The 17,072-nt window shown below is 40.2% G+C and overlaps 1 protein-coding gene across 4 annotated transcripts in view; it reads right to left on the bottom strand.

Moving 5' to 3' along the window:
- The window catches only part of ITPR2 (inositol 1,4,5-trisphosphate receptor type 2), a 360,382-nt gene that overhangs the window by 19,050 nt on the left and 324,260 nt on the right, over positions 1-17,072 (bottom strand). For all 4 annotated transcript variants that reach the window (XM_043538510.1, XM_037915324.2, XM_037915321.2 and 1 more), the window contains exons 52-55: positions 15,420-15,512; positions 12,611-12,741; positions 11,259-11,424; positions 9,932-10,092 (exon numbers count right to left, since the gene is read on the bottom strand). In XM_043538510.1, the coding sequence (XP_043394445.1) occupies positions 9,932-10,092; positions 11,259-11,424; positions 12,611-12,741; positions 15,420-15,512 (551 nt within the window). The remainder of the gene's footprint in view (positions 1-9,931; positions 10,093-11,258; positions 11,425-12,610; positions 12,742-15,419; positions 15,513-17,072) is intronic.

Genomic DNA, 17,072 nt, shown 5'->3' with positions numbered 1-17,072 from the left:
AGAGTTATTCTGTTGGGTACTGCAAGTGAAATCATGACAAGGAAATTCAAAACAGGAAAATCTTAATCCCGTGTAAATAAAATACTGCACACAAAAAGGGTGTTCACTAAATATCATTTAAAGTTTCCTGTTTGTTCTGGAGCCTCTTTAAAGCTACAATACCAAGTTTTCAAAACTGTAATACAATTCATGATCAACTGAATTTTGTAGGGTGACTGTAGTGGGTTCTAGTGTATATATAAATTGGCTGCATCCAAATTGCAATCTGATATATACTTTTATCTCAAAATGCCCTCTGAGCCAATTGTGCTGGTAATATTGCAAGGCTTCATGATGTGAAAAATACATCACTGTCATTTCAATTGAACAAAAAGGTTCCAGTTTTGGATACAGCATTTTTAACCATCTTAACAAGTTTTTGCAATAACTATTGTACACAACAAACATTTTACACTTTGTCCCACAGATACCATTTGCCAACCTGATTGATTTCTTTCTCTACAAGTAATCTGATTTCTACATGCTATACATCATCTTTAATAAAGGAGAAGATATAATCTTAGCTTTTTATCATACAAACATCCACCAAAGGAGAGAGAGAGATTTCATGAACCAGCCTGGCAACCAAATAGAAAAATCTGACACACAACGCCTAATGCAGATTCTGAAAGATAAATGGTGCAATGAGACACAAGTTATTCAAATTCAGTAAGCTTAAACAGAGAGATATGACTCTGTAAATTTTTTTTTCTGCCCACAACAGAGTGGAAAATAAAGGATGTAATTTTGTTTAGTGTCAACTTCTGAAAATATATCACTAGCACTGGGCAGTGATCCAAACCACCAAGTATTACTCTCTCTGGTCTTCAGGATAGCTCAGAGACAAACCAGCTCTCAAGATGTCTATCCTATAAGTTAGAATCACAATATAAACAAGTCTGCCCATAACTATGCCCACCTCAGCCTACGTCCTCCTCAAGAGCCTTAAAGAAGAGGAGCTTTGCCACATGTGTGGAAGGTCTGCCTGGGCTCTGGCAGATCGGCAGGAGGAAGTGGGAGTGGGGAGAAGGTGATCTGAGTTCCCAAATCGAGGCACAGTCTCCTGGATTTCTCATAGCAGAAATAGTCTTGAAGGCCAAACGGTGAAGTAAGCCTCTTACAGCCTTTTAGTGTAGGTCGCTAGACAGGCATTATTAGTCTTTCAAATGCAGAGAAAATAATAGACAGCCTGGAATTGTGCCACTCTACCATTAGTTAGCCCAGGAACAACTAGTCTTTTTGGACCATCTCAAATCACTGTTTCTGTTCCCTGAAAAAAAAATCTCAGGGCTGTTATTTTTAAAGACTTCATTATAGCTGTAGGCAATGGGATAACTCTCTTCTACTAGGAAGTGGTTTTGTTTTTTAACCCCCCTCACAAACTCTTGATTTGACTTCTGCCTGTGCCATGCTGCAAGAGAGGTACCTAAGGCAAAAGCTATTTGCTGAAAAATTAGTATGACAGCTGTAGTTGAGCCTGATTGCATACTGGTCCCATTGATGTTAATATAAACTTTATATTAACTTCAAAGGGAAGAGGCCCTTTGTCTTAAATTCCAACAGCATGGGGATTACTAATTTTGGATTTCTGGAAATAATTTGCATAAGTTTTAGCCACCAGGTTTGTTTGGAGGTAGATTTAGCCTATGGAATCCTTCTTAATTTACCCTCCTGTATCCTATTCTGAAGGGCCCATGTCTAATCAACTCATCAGCTAGTCAAGCAGAGCTGTTCTGTCTCACACCACCAGGTCAGCAAACTATTTGTGGGTTGACTGGAGAACAATTCTGCAAGGGGTGACTGAGCCCCTTGGATGGGAATGGAAGATAGGATCCCTGCACAGTAATGGGATCTTATGGAGTAGTTATTTTCTGGGGAAAACGTCTAGTACAAGGTGGGGGAACACCCCTAAAGGTAGCCTAGATCAGTGGCCTCTCATTCTTGACACATGCTTGAACTGGATAACATCCTGCTAAACTGGGGAGCTAGTATACCTTTTCTGCATTTGAGGGACCACATATTGCAACTGCGTGAATCTGGTGCCTGATGAGGTTGTGGGTTTTTCCCCTCTCTCTGAGATCATGTGAGTTTCACTCACTCCTTGCAGAAATATACAAATAAACAGAGAATCTCCTGCTCTCAGACCACCTGAAACAAATCCTATAACTTTACTCACAGGTCTGATTCTATTAGGTTCTATGACATTGGGTCCCTTCCAACCCTGATATTCTATGGGTTTGTGTACGCTAACTCTTTTCCTGTTCTATAAGGAACAAAACAAGTGTCCAAGTTAGAAAATTAAGCAGATTTCTTTAATGGCTTATTTTATGAAAACCCACTGCAGAAAGATCTATTGTAGTTCCTTGGAAATTACTCTGTTAGTGAGACCTCAGATCTTCTTTAACACCAGGATTTTGTGCTATTTGGTTTCACTACTGTGGTAACTAATTACTCAGTGTGGCATGCATCTTATCAGTCATTAAAAAATAATTAAGCAAAAAGTTGCATGGCTTTATGATCTATACATAAGTCTCACTCTTACCACGGATGCTTTGATAACATTTGTGGGGTTTTTTTAATTTTATGGAAGGCGGCTGGATTTCAAGGTAAAATGCATTATTAGCATCCCATAAAGCCAACGTAGGCGTGATCCAGCAGAGTACTTAAGCACATGAATAATCCCATTAAAGTCAATGCGGTGCTGGATCGGGAACCTAGAGGTGCACTAGTATTCATGAGAATTGAACAACACAGCTTTTTTACAGTGAGCCCATCAAAGTGTCTTTCAGGCCTAAGTTTGTTGTGCAGTATCACCATATGCTGAAGTTTCTCTGTTTCAGGTGTAGGACTCTGCCTCAGCTACTGGATTGTGTTTAGCAATCGAAGAGCATAATAAAATCTAGTGAGCGTTGTACAGAATTAGCAGGACAACTACTGCCCCATGAGTTGAAAAAGTGATTGATAGCAGGGTACAGAAATCCTGGAAGTCAAAGCTTTGAGTATTACTGCCCAATAGATATTACACTTTAAACCCAGAGGGGCCACTATGGCTGGCTATGAACTAAGCATCCCCATTTATTTATTTATATTATATACACACACACACACACACACACACACACTTTTATTACAACCTTAAATATAATTGGGAAGGAAAGAGCAGCTCTTCCCTTTCTCCACAACTTCTTCTCTTCCATGGTGGCTTGCCTTGAGAACCCCATTCTTCTTTCTTTTGGAACATCTTTTTTTCTCTTTCTCCACCTACTTCTATTTCGGTAACCTCCTCTTTAACTACTTCCTCTAAAGGGAAGTTTGTTCACCCTGCAGCACCTGACAACTGCCTTTGGGGCTCAATCCTCTTTGATGGTGGCAGTATCTGAGGGCACTTTTGAGGCCTGAAGACACAGGTGAGCAGCAGACACCACCAATTTGTTCATCTTAATTTTACCCTCTTTACCCACTCACCACACCCTCACATATCATTTGAAAGCTTATTTTGTCTACTTAAAGATGAGGTATGATGGAGAGTTGTCACATGGTGCTGTTACCATAGAAATGGGGATAAACAATGATACCAACATGTTAAAGAAATGCAGATATTTGAAAGTGTGTTTTTTTTTTAAATGACTTATTTCAAGACATAAAACTAGATGCTTTGAGGTCACAATCTAAAAGGTAAAATGAAAATCTAATAACAAATGTGTATAGATAGCAGTGAAATGCAATAGTGCTGCTGACATTCCTAGTCAACAGCATTGTTCATCATTTCGGTCTCAGAGCATGAGTTACCAGTCTTCATTGCCTTGGCATGTGCACAGTTCTGTGCAGAGAAAATTGTTCTGACAAAGACACGGTTGATTGACCCTTCGTGGTATAGGCACAAATAAGGTCTTGTAGAAGCTCAGATGCCATGGGGCCCTTGAAGAACACAGGAAGTGGTTCATCAACATTTTTCCATCCATGCAGCAATGGTGATCCAATATCTAGCTTACCTATGTGCAAACACATCCAATTCTTTGTTTGCCAAAATGCTCTTTTGACATGTTCTTCCAAACTGACCTCACTGGTGGGAATTGGGCCAGTGACTTGTACTTTTTTGATGGCTAGACTGAGGCTCAAGTAGTTCGGGGCTTGCTCTGGTCACACAGCACTGCTACCACATTCCTTGCTGCACAGATTGTGGCTTGATGTCACTCTCTTCCAACTTAGCAAGATCTCTGAAGTGGTAAGCTTCCTCTCTTTTGACAACATCAAACAGATGTTTTTTTCCTCAATACCAAATAGGGATGACACAGCCACATCCTGTTAATGCACATGCAGCAGAAGTCAGGAGTGAGTGCGTCACAAATTGCATGCACAGGTATGGAGTGGGGCTTATTCATTGTGCTGGTAATGATGCCTATTTTTAATCCATGTGTTGGGTGTTCCATTTTTGGGAAGTAGTAAACAGCAAGGATCAAAATATCTATATCAGATGATCTAATTGCTATGGTTCCTTTTGACACCAAAAGCCATATTGGCACATACAGCATGTAGAAACATCTTTTTGTCTGCTTGCTCTTGAGTACTGTAGAAGTCTTGAGCTTCTTCAGTACCTCTACTGGTGATGGATTTTGCTACTTCACCATTGGCAAAACCTCCAGCAAGCAGGAGTATCTGTTTTGGGTATGCTCCTACACTCAGGTGAATTTTGAATGAAATATTCACAGAAGAATTTTGTAAGTGATTGCTTGTTGGATGCCACATTTAGAAGCTTTTTCCATGGAGGCACTGGGCATCTACCAATCACCTGGTATTTCTTGCATCCAACCTTAGATCCAGCACTGTCTTTCTGCAGTTTTCACATCTGTCAAAAATGTTGATTACAAAATTAGCTTTGTCAAATCCTTACAGGATGTACCTCAAGTACTCAGCAGCCAATTCACTGAATGTGTGAAACTTGTCTCCAGCCATGGCATCTCTGCTGTACACTGCTCTTAGCTCACGGATTCGTCCAGCTGATGCCCTAATTCAACTTTGTCCATCTCATTGTTCCATAAGCATGGAGGAGGGGTATAGACACAAGTCCAATTGGGTGACTAAAAACAACTGCCATTGAAATAGTACCTCTGATTCTTGCTAAGGGAAGGGCTCTGCAGAAACAATTTCTGGAATGATAGTTCCTGTGATTGTCCCTTTCTTGCCAAACTTCAATTTGGTCTTCTTGGCCATATCAGCAAATGTTTTTTGATGCCAGATTTCTTGACTGGACTGAAGCAGCGCTATGTCCCGTCACAATCAAGTACACCTCTCAATCTGTCCACTTGTTCTTCACCAACATCTGCTGCTGCTACATGCAAGCTACTAGATATGTTGTTAAGCGCACCTGGTTGTGATACAGGGTCAAATGAGTTTCACATTGTTGATATGACATAGGTGGTAAGAGCTGTAACATCCTCTTCAGGGCCGAGGTGTGACTTTGCCTTCACTATTTCATGTCAGGCCACTCCTCCTCTCATAGCTTTTGCATATTCATAATATGAAGGCGAGTACTGTTGTTGCTAACACGGACCAGTGCATAAGTGTCAGTGAAATAAAAGGTTGGTTTCTAGACCATTTCAAAGGCTAGTAGTGCATGCATAGGCAACAACAAACTCAAACTTCCTAGCAGGCAGCCCAGGTGCTACATTGTATGTACAAAAAGCTTACAAGTGGAGAAGTAGTACAGTAGGAATTCATATTATCTATCCCCTATGCTGTGCAATCTACTGCAAGTGATGCACAACCTGCAGTGTGAGAGAAATGACTGACTTGTGAGATGCTTTTTGACAATTAAGAATAGCCAATGTGAAAATATTTTATGTTCGTAAATTGTAAAATGTTGGTATTTGCCATTTTTGCCTCATCATTTCTTGGGGGAAATAAACTTGCCCATCCAAAATCAATACAAATCTTATCATGTTGGGTAGCTTTGACCAGTAAACAACTCTTTACTGTTTATGTTAATTTCAATACCTTAACTGTAGTTGTGTTTCTTGAATTGTGAAAAAATGACGCACACATTTTGGGTACCTTGTTTCACCTTGCCTACAGGTTTACAGCACTGCTTAGTAGCTCTGTATCATACCTCATCTAACCATATGTAAAATACGTTTTCAGATGATACAGGGTGGGTGTCTGTGCATTAAAACTACAGCCCTTTTTGGAGAATTGCTGCATGCCTAACAGGAGTACATTGCCATTGTTCAGCTAACACATACTTAGAGGAGGTAGCAGTACTGTAACTCAAACTTAAAGACAGGGGAGGGAGGGATTTTATAGAAGGATATGTGAGATGTTTGATGTGACTTGTTCTGAGAACTCCCCAAAATTTGCTCTCTTATTTTTCATGGGTTTTTATATTACATATAGCTCTGCACTTCTGACAACAAGAGTGTCAATACCATTATAATTTTCACCCCAGGCTCATGCTTTAAGTCCATGAACAGCAGGCTGAAATGGGACATTTTACAGCAGTATCCCATTACAGCTAGCTATGAAGGGCCTAAACTCCCCCTGGCTTCAAGGGGAGCAGGATAGGGCTTATAATCTTTCACCGGGGATTCCCTTACTTTAGGTAGTTGGCCTAACCCAACATTCTTTGCCTGTGCTTTTGACTATCTCAATCACTTTGGTTTTTAGAGCAGAATTTAGCTGATTATGTAATTATACTAATTACGTAATTTTGTGTAAATAAGCAATAACTACATAATTATATTATGACATGTAGCGAGATGTTCGTAAAAACTGTTATGAAACTTGCTATGAATGGTGGCCAGTACACCTGCACCACAGAACTTTCAGGGCTAGCTTTAGAAAATCTAGTCTCCAACTTTGTGGGCACAATTTGTCTGCATTTGTTTAATCCCACAACAATGAAGTAGCTTAATTCATATCTACCTGATTTGCTAGGAATGAATGCAATGGCTACTGTGGCAAACTTTTGCATCCACTTTATTTGCAGGTCCCAAAATGTGGGTTTAAGTTTCAGGGGTGCAGTTTATGCCCATAAAAGAAAGGACTGAAAATTTAAGCTTTAATCTGCATGTTTATCACTTGTGCAGTAACTACCTGCAAAAGAGAGTCTTACAAACCTGTGCTTTGAGTTAACAGGAGTATAAAACACCACCAAACAAGCTATAGCTTTAATTAAGGAATTGGGCAAATGAAAACACTTCCCTTCTTTCTTGACATCATGTTTGCCAAACTTTAGCCTAGTACAAAAAAAACAAACACATCTGGTCTTTCCTTTAAGTATATCATCAATACTTTAACCAGATCCCACAACAGCTAGTGCACTGGACAACTGACACAGAAGGAAGAGAGTCACCACACAGATTAAGATACATCAATCTCACCAACCAATCTCATTTTGTGGTCCAAGCACAGCCAGAAATGTTGTACTCTTTCCCCCCCACCCCCCGATTGTGCAATGCTGATAATGTTTCTAGTATCCTCTTTCCATTGCTATTTAAATAAATAAAGAATACCTAGCTATTCCATACCTGCTGGGAGGTGGGGGGAGGAAGGATACTTGAAGCTAAGCTCCGTTAACCCTCAACATTCACTGAATGATACCCCAAAGGTCTGAGTTTCATACAATTCGAGATCAGCCTGAGCCTCAAAGTTCAGCAGTGTGAGGACTCAGGCTTTCGGCTCACCCCATTACACAGCTAATAACTATGTTCATATCCCTCTCTGGGTTTTACATAGCTGGTGATTTTTTTGGACAGCTTCAGTAGCTGACTGTCTGTAAATGGAAAAATGTGATGGAGGGCAATGGATCAGCTCCTCAACACCGACTTAATTAGCTGGACTGGGTGCTTGGCAACTTGATAGTGCTGAGGTGTAGAACTTCTCCCTCCCATGCTGCATATCCATTTTAATAGCCCTTGTATTTCCCTTCACAGCGAGAGCCACTGGAGTGGCTGTACAGATCTTGACATTTTAACTAGAACGGGCCAAAAAGTTTCCAATGAAATTGAATTTCACACAGAGAGAGAAATAAATTGCCCTCTCTCCCAACATCTTTCAACAACGTCTCGTTTGAACACCTGCATCTCTTTTCTTTACCTCCAACTTCCTTTCTCTCCTCTGCACTATGAATGTTCTCCTAGATCGTAGCCTACAGTTCTCTCTCTCTCCCATTGTCAGCAGTATGCAGACACTTGCATGAAGCAGCCTCCTTACACTGAAGTCATGATTGCTTTTAAATACCCCCATGAAAAACAAACAATATGTCCCCATTCAAAAATAAAAATCCCCCCAGTAACAAACTGACTCCTCCATAAGCTAAGCCATCTGCTTCTCAGCACAGGAGTGGGGTTTTCAAACTGATCAGTTCAGCACTTGAGGTTAAAGGCAGTTTGACGCCTTTGTTAATGTTTTAGAGATGTGAGTCTGGAGCACCCGCCATTAGTGCATTGCATTGGAAAAATCCAGCTGCTGGCATTAGAGGATAAACGTATGTACTATGAATAAATATTAATACTACCAAAGTTTAAAAATTAAAAACTGTTGGAAGGGGAGAGAGGAAACTGCACAGGCGAGAACTCTAACCTATAATTTTGTCAGTCCACGATTTTAAATACCAACTTCCACTGGGATAAAGTGGAAACAGATCAAAGGGTAACTATGTTCAAATGACTTATCCACATAGAACAGTGGACAGTTTTACTCCGATTTTCTGTTCTTTCCACCCTATCGGAAAGTACAGATTCAATATTTCCTTGCACCATTCACAGTCGGGGATGTCGCTGACAATTTGAAATTCCTATGTACATGCCTGCTCTTCTGTCACTGCCCAATGCATTCCCGTATCATCTCAGGATACCATTACGTGGTTCATATTCAACAAGACTCCATTCCAGCAAAGCACCTGCTTAACTTTAAGCACTTGAGTCAATGACACTACTCACACATTTAAAGTTAAGCAGGTTCTTAAGTGAGTTGTGAACTAAAATATAGCAAGTGAAGTCAGCTAGTGAAAATGAGCAGTATATAAAATTAAAAGCTTGAACACCACCACCACAAGATCAGCCAGTCATCAGAAGAAATGGTGCTCTAGAGAATGAAAAATGCACACAGGGCCTGGTACACGCTTGCCTACATCCTTTTCTGGGATATAAATATACCAATCCTTGGTCATATTCATAGGTCAGCTTCTGCTACCATAGATCCTGGTGGAAGACCCCAGCCGTGGAAATCTGGAAGGGAGAGCTAGGGGCTGTGCCAATTTGGCATATCTCCTGAACAACCGCCTCTCGTGGGGCTGCTCTGGATTCCTGACTACAAGTCAAATTTACTTTCCCCAGTGGAAACCTCTGGAGGGAGGGTGGCCATGGCAACGTTACCATCTCTCCCTCAAATGGCTCCCTCTAGGTTGGCAGGCAGCTGCAGGAATGTAATTCCCCGGGGACTCTAAACTGGTGCAGCCACGCAAAGGACATCCTCCAGCTTTTCTGATCACCACAGCAGCTCTTCTTGGTCTTTTTAATAGTTCAGTGGAGGAGTAGGAAAGAGCTAGTTTTCAGTGCTGACCCTGTATTCTGTTACTCAGCAGGGGTCATTTTGCTGGATAGTAGCCCAGTGATCCTGGACAAAGGAGCAGTAGCAGATGTTCTAATCCATGCTCTTTGGGCTGGTTTGGCTAATGAGGGGAACCCACAGAGCAGGAGAGCCAATGTAAAGACTGTAGCCTTTTTCTTGTTCATTATGATGGAGATTGGGCTTTGCTACAGTCCATTGCAGACGTATAAAAATGTCTTTAAAAATAGAGATCAAAGCTTCTCATTGTTAAGAAAAAAACATCCCTGCTATATCTGCAAGGAACATCTTTCAGCTGCATAAAGCACAGCTCACACACACGACTCACCACAATCATTTGAGCCACATAACTTTCAGGACCAGTGTATTCAGTTGGGTCTTTCACTTTGACCAGAACGATAAAGTACAAATAATGCCACATGTTGTGTTCTGACTTTATGTGCTCCTCAAATGAAACGGTCTTATTATCAAACTTGTCTCTCTCAAGTCCTGCAAAAGACACAAAACATAATGTGATATTCCACCTGATCAACATTTATCTTCACTGCCTGTGTAAAAATAAGCTCTGGAAAATGTCAGAGAAAGGATGTTAATTTAAAAGCTATAATTACAGACAGTGACTGCTATGCAAGACCTCGAGACACTAAAGCATTTCTGGCAAAATTCTATCAGCCCCATATTTATTCTTTCATGATATTCCCTCTTAACAACAACAATATAATTAAATATCTTACACTTTTATAGTGCCTTCTGTCCTGAGGTATATAAAGTACTTTACAAGCATTCGCTTTGATCCTGCAAAAAATAGACTATAGATATGAGCTGTGTAAGTTAACACATAGTATTGCCACATAGGCCCTTATCTTGCAGAGATTTATTAACATGCTTAATTTTAAGCATGTGAATAGCCCTACTGAAGCTTCAGAGGGACTGCTTGTGTGCTTAAAGTCAAATGCGTGTAAGTCTTTGCAGGATTGAGGCTCAAATCATGAGAAAAACTGTTTGTTGTAACCACTCGTGCAATAGATTAGAAACTGTGGCCAAGTGTCATGGCCAGGGAGGACAGGGATGCATGGAATTATTTAATCTGTTACAATTTCCCCGATCTGCTCTCCTATGGAGACCCGAGCAGAGATTAAAGCTTCCCTCCCTCATGTGGAGGTGTGATTTGCATCTCTCTGCACCAGCAAAGGCGAATCATAGTCAGAAAAGTTGTATGTAATGACACCTCTTATTCAATTTATCTGCTCCTGTGTGTCTTCAGAGTCACTTCTCCTTATCAAGTGGACAGGCTGTGCTACAATTAACGTTGTGGAGCCTGTACTGCTACAGAAGAGTGTGTTGTATTTTTATCTGCTGCGCTATTCAACAAAATCAATAGCTGCGCTCCAACTGCAGAGCCTTCATTATTGGTGACGATGCAAATAGTGGGATGAATACAGCTTGACTCTCAGATCCCAAGTGGAACTCAGAAAAGTCATCTTTTGACTTGTAAACTGCTGTCAGGAAGGAATAAATGTAGAATCCCACTCCATCATTTTTACAGAGTTAGTTTCCAAGGGATGACTGCCCTTCAGACTCTCTCTCATTAATGGAGCAGTGTTCTGTTTTATTGCTTTCCCCACCAAATACCACTGTAGCTCAATAGCACCTACCACAAATAAAACACGTTGTCTTTAAGATTTCCTCTTTTTTCTGTTTTTCACTCCTAAGGTCAGCAAATGTATCAATGATGACTCCAAAGATGAGGTTCAGAACAATAATTATGACGATGAAATAAAATAGAAGATCATAAACAACTCGGGCAGCAAACAAGGGCTCCTGAAACAATAAGAAGGGTTCAGTATGATATAAAAATAGCACACAACTAAAATATTAAACCACCAGGTACTTTTTCAGAATATTAGCTACAGTAAAGCAAGGCACAGATGCATGTCTTCGGCCAGACCCTACACGCCTTACTCACATCAGCAGTCTAACTGAAGCCAAAAAGGGTTACTCACGTGAGCAGAGTAAGCAGGATTTGGCTTTATATGCTTTTATCCCCTCCTCTTTGGATTTTCTGTAGTTCTCTATTGCTGCCAACATTCCCCATCTTCCTGGTTCCATGTTGCACTAATGTTCCTTCTGAGCAAGGCTGGATTGGACTCTTAAGAGAACCATAAGGCCCTCTGCCCATCAAGGCAGACAGGGGGCAGTGACTCCAGTGGACTACAGATCAGGACTAGGTTACTATTATTAACACAAGGAGCTCTTTCCCCCCAAAACTGAGTGCTCTATAGCTGCAGTGCTTGTCGTCCCTCGGTGTTTGGTTAGCAAGAGATCATACTTGTGAATTTAGCCCTGACCTCTACAGTGCAGAGCACCAACCATGGGGCTGTTATGGTGTCCTTGCACATACTGTGCATTCTGAACTAAAAAGTCATTTTGTTGAAGTTGTTAATTTTATTTTAAATGTATTGCATTAAAACAAAAGCAAGTCCCCTTTGCTTTTTTAACTTTTGGAAGTTTATTGGTGTATTTGAAATTCTCTTTTGCCTTTGTTAGAGTATGTTGCTTGATATGAGTAAATAATAGGAACTACTCCAAAGCAAATGCTAGACTAAATCTCAGCTAACCATAAACCTGATATGCCACAACCGAGAGTCTTGACGTATATCATCAATCAACCCCATTCAAAGGTTTGCATTTGATTCCTATTGTAATGGGAAACTGATCCAATCTGGCAACAATTCTTAGCACTGCTCGGAAGGTGATAATATGCTCCAGCTTGCCAGAAAGGTAACTAGCACCTGGCATTCCCTTCTTCATGTAAAATCACTGCCTTGAGCTTTTGCTCTTCTCATTGAGCATTCCATCCGGTATGTTAAAATTACGTTTGATAAGTCATCTGCGTGACATTTGAGTTGACTGGATAAAAATATTTCCTATATCCTTTAAAAGTTGATTTCAGAGCTGACGAGGCACATGAGAAAATATACTTGCATTCTGTTAGACAAATGCTTACATCTTTGGAAGGCTTTCTTAGCACGTCCCCCACACCACCGCCATTTCTCAGGCCTTGGTTTAATACTGTAACAATGCACATTAGCAGAGTGTCACAGGTCCTCTCAATTCCATTCTCCTTTTCTTCCTCACCTACAGCCACAACAAAGAAAGGCTTGTAAACCAAAGCATCAACTGATCACTCCCAACACAGCAATAGACACTCTGTTTATTCGAAAAAGTGGCTGCTAACGTAATTTGCCTTTCATCATTCTACAGCTGTAATTATTTATCATCCCTATCAATTTTGAAGCCACAACATTATAGCTTTTTGACAGCAATACACTTAACCTGACAGAGAGGTGGTGAGAATCCTTATTTGTTCTCCCACAGGTAACCCCGCTAATATCCGAAGTCTGCAAGCTTTATTCATGAGAATACTCTTTACTCATGCGAGTACTCCCACTGGCTTCAATGGATCCCTGAGTGCATAGCTGACAGAGAGAGACATGATGTACGGGAATTAGAGGCACATTCAGAAGTTTGTCTCTCGTGAAATCATTCCCCTACATACGCACATATAAACCAAGTAATGCCATCACTTCCAGCTATTAAACAGCGGCTGGCTTACGTGTGACTCATTCTAGCAGTGATCAGGGTTAGGGCACAGGACTAAGAGCATGGCCGCTGAAGTAAACGAAAGACACCCACTGACCTCAAGGTATTGGACTGGGCAATAGAGGCCTGGAAACCTGGGTTCTATTCCTATGTATGCCACAGAATTGCTGAGTCACTGCGGCCAGGCTACAAAGATGTAGGTTGGGCCATAAGCATGAAAGTGCACGGGGCCCTACTCTCTCTTTGGGATGCACAAGGTCAGCGTTTCTCCCATTTCTTCCATGTGCTGGTTTTTAGTGTGGGGCTTTCAGAAATAACACAATTTAATAAATGTCAATTTTCCACTTCCCTGGTTAACTGAAATAGTAAATGTAAGAAATTACTGTGAAAGTGCCACACTTTGGGCTCTGAGATATCTTTGATTGACTGAAAACTCTTTGTTCAGTAAACCAAAATTCACATTACGGATAATGCCTTATATCAATATTGATTTAAATACAGGTTAGCAGAAAGAAAGGCAAAGTAATGGATGGTAAGTCCCTGAACCCAAATGACCTATGGCACTAATACACTATCGGTATAGATATTTGTCAATCTTCCCTCCTAGATTGTAATAATAATAGTATAATATCAGAGAACTGGTAGGTAAGGTCCTATGGGAAGAAAAACTAAGGGAAAAAGGAGTTCAGGAGAGCTGGCACTCTCAAAGGGACAATATTAAAGGCAAAGCAACAAGCTATCCCACTATGAAGGAAAGATAGGAAGAACAGTAACAGGCCAATATGGCTCCATCAGAAGATCTTTAATGACCTGAAGATTACAAAGGAATTCTACAGAAAGTGGAAACATGGACAGATTGCTAAGGATGAGTAGAAAAGAACAGCACAAGCAGGGTAGGGAGAAAATCAAAGGCTAAGGCACAAAATGGGTCACATCTAGCCAGGAACATAAGGCAATAGAAAGAGGATCTATAATACAGTAGAAGCAAGAGATACAAAGGAAAGTTCAGGTCCACTTCTTAGTGGGGAAGGAGAACTAATAACAGACATCAAGAAGGCTGAGGTGTTTAATGCCTATTTTGCTTCAGTCATCACTAAAAAAGTTAATGGTGACTGCAATGAATATTAACAGCAAGGGGGAAGGAACGCAAGCCAGAATAGGGAAGGACAGGTTCAAGTTAGATATACTCAAGTGAGCAGGGCCTGGTGAAATTCATCCTGGGTATTTAAGGAACTAGCTGAAGCAATCTTGGAACCATTAGCAATCATCTTCAAGAACACATGGGGCACAGGGTGAGGTCTCCAAGAACTGGAGAAGGGCAAACATTGTACCTATCTTTAAAAAGGAGGAACAAGGAGGACCTGGGGAATTACAGACCCCCCCAGCCTAACTTTGATACTTGCAAAGATATCGGAACAAATTATTAAATAATTTGTAAGCACTTAGTTATAGCCAACCTAACGTCCTCCTTTGACAGGGTTACTGGCCTCATGATTGGGGGGGAAGCAGTAGACTTAATATATCTTGATTTTTAGTAAGGCTTTTGGCACAACTTCACATAACAGTCTCATAAGCAAACTAGTTCACTATTTCCCCTATATAGTCAGTTTCCTCAGTTTTTCTCTCTCAGCAACAGGAGAGATTAAAAGTCACTTAGTGCACATAAGTAGTGGAGGGCTATAGTACGTGAAACCACTTTTAAAGTTTTAAAAAATTTTTTGACTAGATTTCATGCTGACAATGTCCCTTTGACTTAGCTCTTCAAGCTAAATTGCATCTGAGATGAGGACTGCAGAAAAAGTGTATCCAGGCATTCAGTGGTGTATGCTGCATTATTAAGACCAACTTATGAGATCCTAAGATGGAGCTCACAGCTGGTTTCTCACTCCAGGGAAGGATAAAGCTGGTCAGCTGCTGGCTTTTGTGATCCATGAACTCAGCTAGAAGGAAGATATTTGCACACGTCAGTATTAAGATACAGCATTTGATTTTGATAACAAATAAATGTCCGTGTATTTGGAAATTCGGTATGGGAAGCACTCGCACTCTAGGCAAGTTGCCAGCGCAGCTCTCAGTGTAGAAAAATGTGGCCACTTCTGACTTCGAATAATGATAGTCAATTTTCCTGACAAGAAAAGCCTCTCCTGTGTAATAGTAACTTACAAACACTTCTACTTTAAATTTATCACAATTTGGCGGACTTTTGTACTAACCTGGGTTGGTAATAGGTAAGGCATTAGAGCAATTTTCTTTTGCACATGTTTCCATCATGGACGTTAGAGTTGTGGTAGGAACTTCACCAATACCTGACAAAATGAAAAGCAGGATATTGATCAAGAGGCACATGCTGTAAAGTACATCTATTAGACATACCAAGCGCATTGACACAAAGTTTAAAATCACAAATCTCTTGAAATGAATTCTTGATTTATTTAAAAAAAAAATCAAGAACAAATTAGATCACAGCAGAAAGAAAGCATTCAGCATGAACAGCTCAAAACGATCTCAAGGAAGAATTACACACTATTTTACAGTTACAGTACATCACAGCTATTCCACCATTACATCAAATGCCGCTACTTCTATTTGGAACAAAATGTATTCAAAGCAACAGACAACTGTCAGATCTGAAAATAATGTCAGTTTTAAAACCATTAGATAAATTATTCACAAAGGCTGACAAGCAGGACACTGAGCTGATATTCAGTCTTCCTGAATCTAGAATATTTAAGAGTTTTCAAGGATAAAAACACAGTTTGGTACTCATTTGTTAATATGTATGGGTTTGAGTAAAACACTAATTTAACATTCCCAAAGTGGGTACACGTGTACATCAGCTTGATTTTATTGAACACCAATTTCACCCTGTGCATTGCAGACAATTTACTGCATTTCAAATCAGTGTTGCAAAAAGTTTAAGGAGCAAAAATGATGACAAAAATCATTCAGTCCAAATAGTCCAAAGTATAGTAGGCTGTTTAAGCAGTGAAAATAGATTCAGTCTGACTTCTTCCCACCTGAGGAGCGTTAAGCTAACATTTTAAATGAATTTTTGCTGTACAATATTCTGCTAACCTGACATCTTCTAATATCATCCGTATATTTTCTTGACTAGATTCTCATGTATGAATGCCAGCAAGAACACAACAAGACACACACAATCTCCACAGAGCCCAACAAGGGGAACACAAAAACATAGGGGTTGCCACCCTAGACCAGTGGTTCATATAGTTAGGTATCCTGTCTCCAATAGTGGTCACAGGAACCTTCTGAAATTAAATTTCAAGTTCTTGATTTCAGTTTGGAAGTTACGTGTAAACCAACTCAACCTTTTAAAGTGATCCAAATATGGAAAACAAGGTGTAGTTAATGTCAGACAGCTCCAAAATGGCTTTATTAATACTTCTCCTTTCGTATGCTCAGTATCCTGAATGAACTTTGCCTTATTTGAACACATTTAGTTTTGAAATAAAGTTATGAACATTTGGATAGTGTACAGAGCATGTGCAGTATTGACTAGATACTGCTAGGTGCCAAGTGCCTTCTGTTAGGTATCAGGTGCTCAAGCATTCAGGGATCAGCCCCTGAGGGAATTAGTCATAAGCCCATATTTTTTGGTCTAAGGGTAAAATTCTGACTCCGTGATTTTATTAGGGTCAGGATTTTACCCCAGAAGTCTGTGTATAGAACTTGCAGTGTATTTAACAGAAGTTCTATGAACGTTCCATACATGAGAGGTGTAGATTTAACAATAAATCTCCACCTGGTGATTTAAAACAATAAATCTCCACCTGGTGATTTAAAACAAACAAACAAAAAAAATCAGTCATACGTCTACTAAATCTGTTAAAATGGTATACGTCAGC

The sequence above is a fragment of the Chelonia mydas genome, chromosome 1 (assembly GCF_015237465.2).
Source record: "Chelonia mydas isolate rCheMyd1 chromosome 1, rCheMyd1.pri.v2, whole genome shotgun sequence".
Taxonomy (NCBI): domain Eukaryota; kingdom Metazoa; phylum Chordata; order Testudines; family Cheloniidae; genus Chelonia; species Chelonia mydas.
This window is presented reverse-complemented; position numbering and strand designations above follow the sequence as displayed.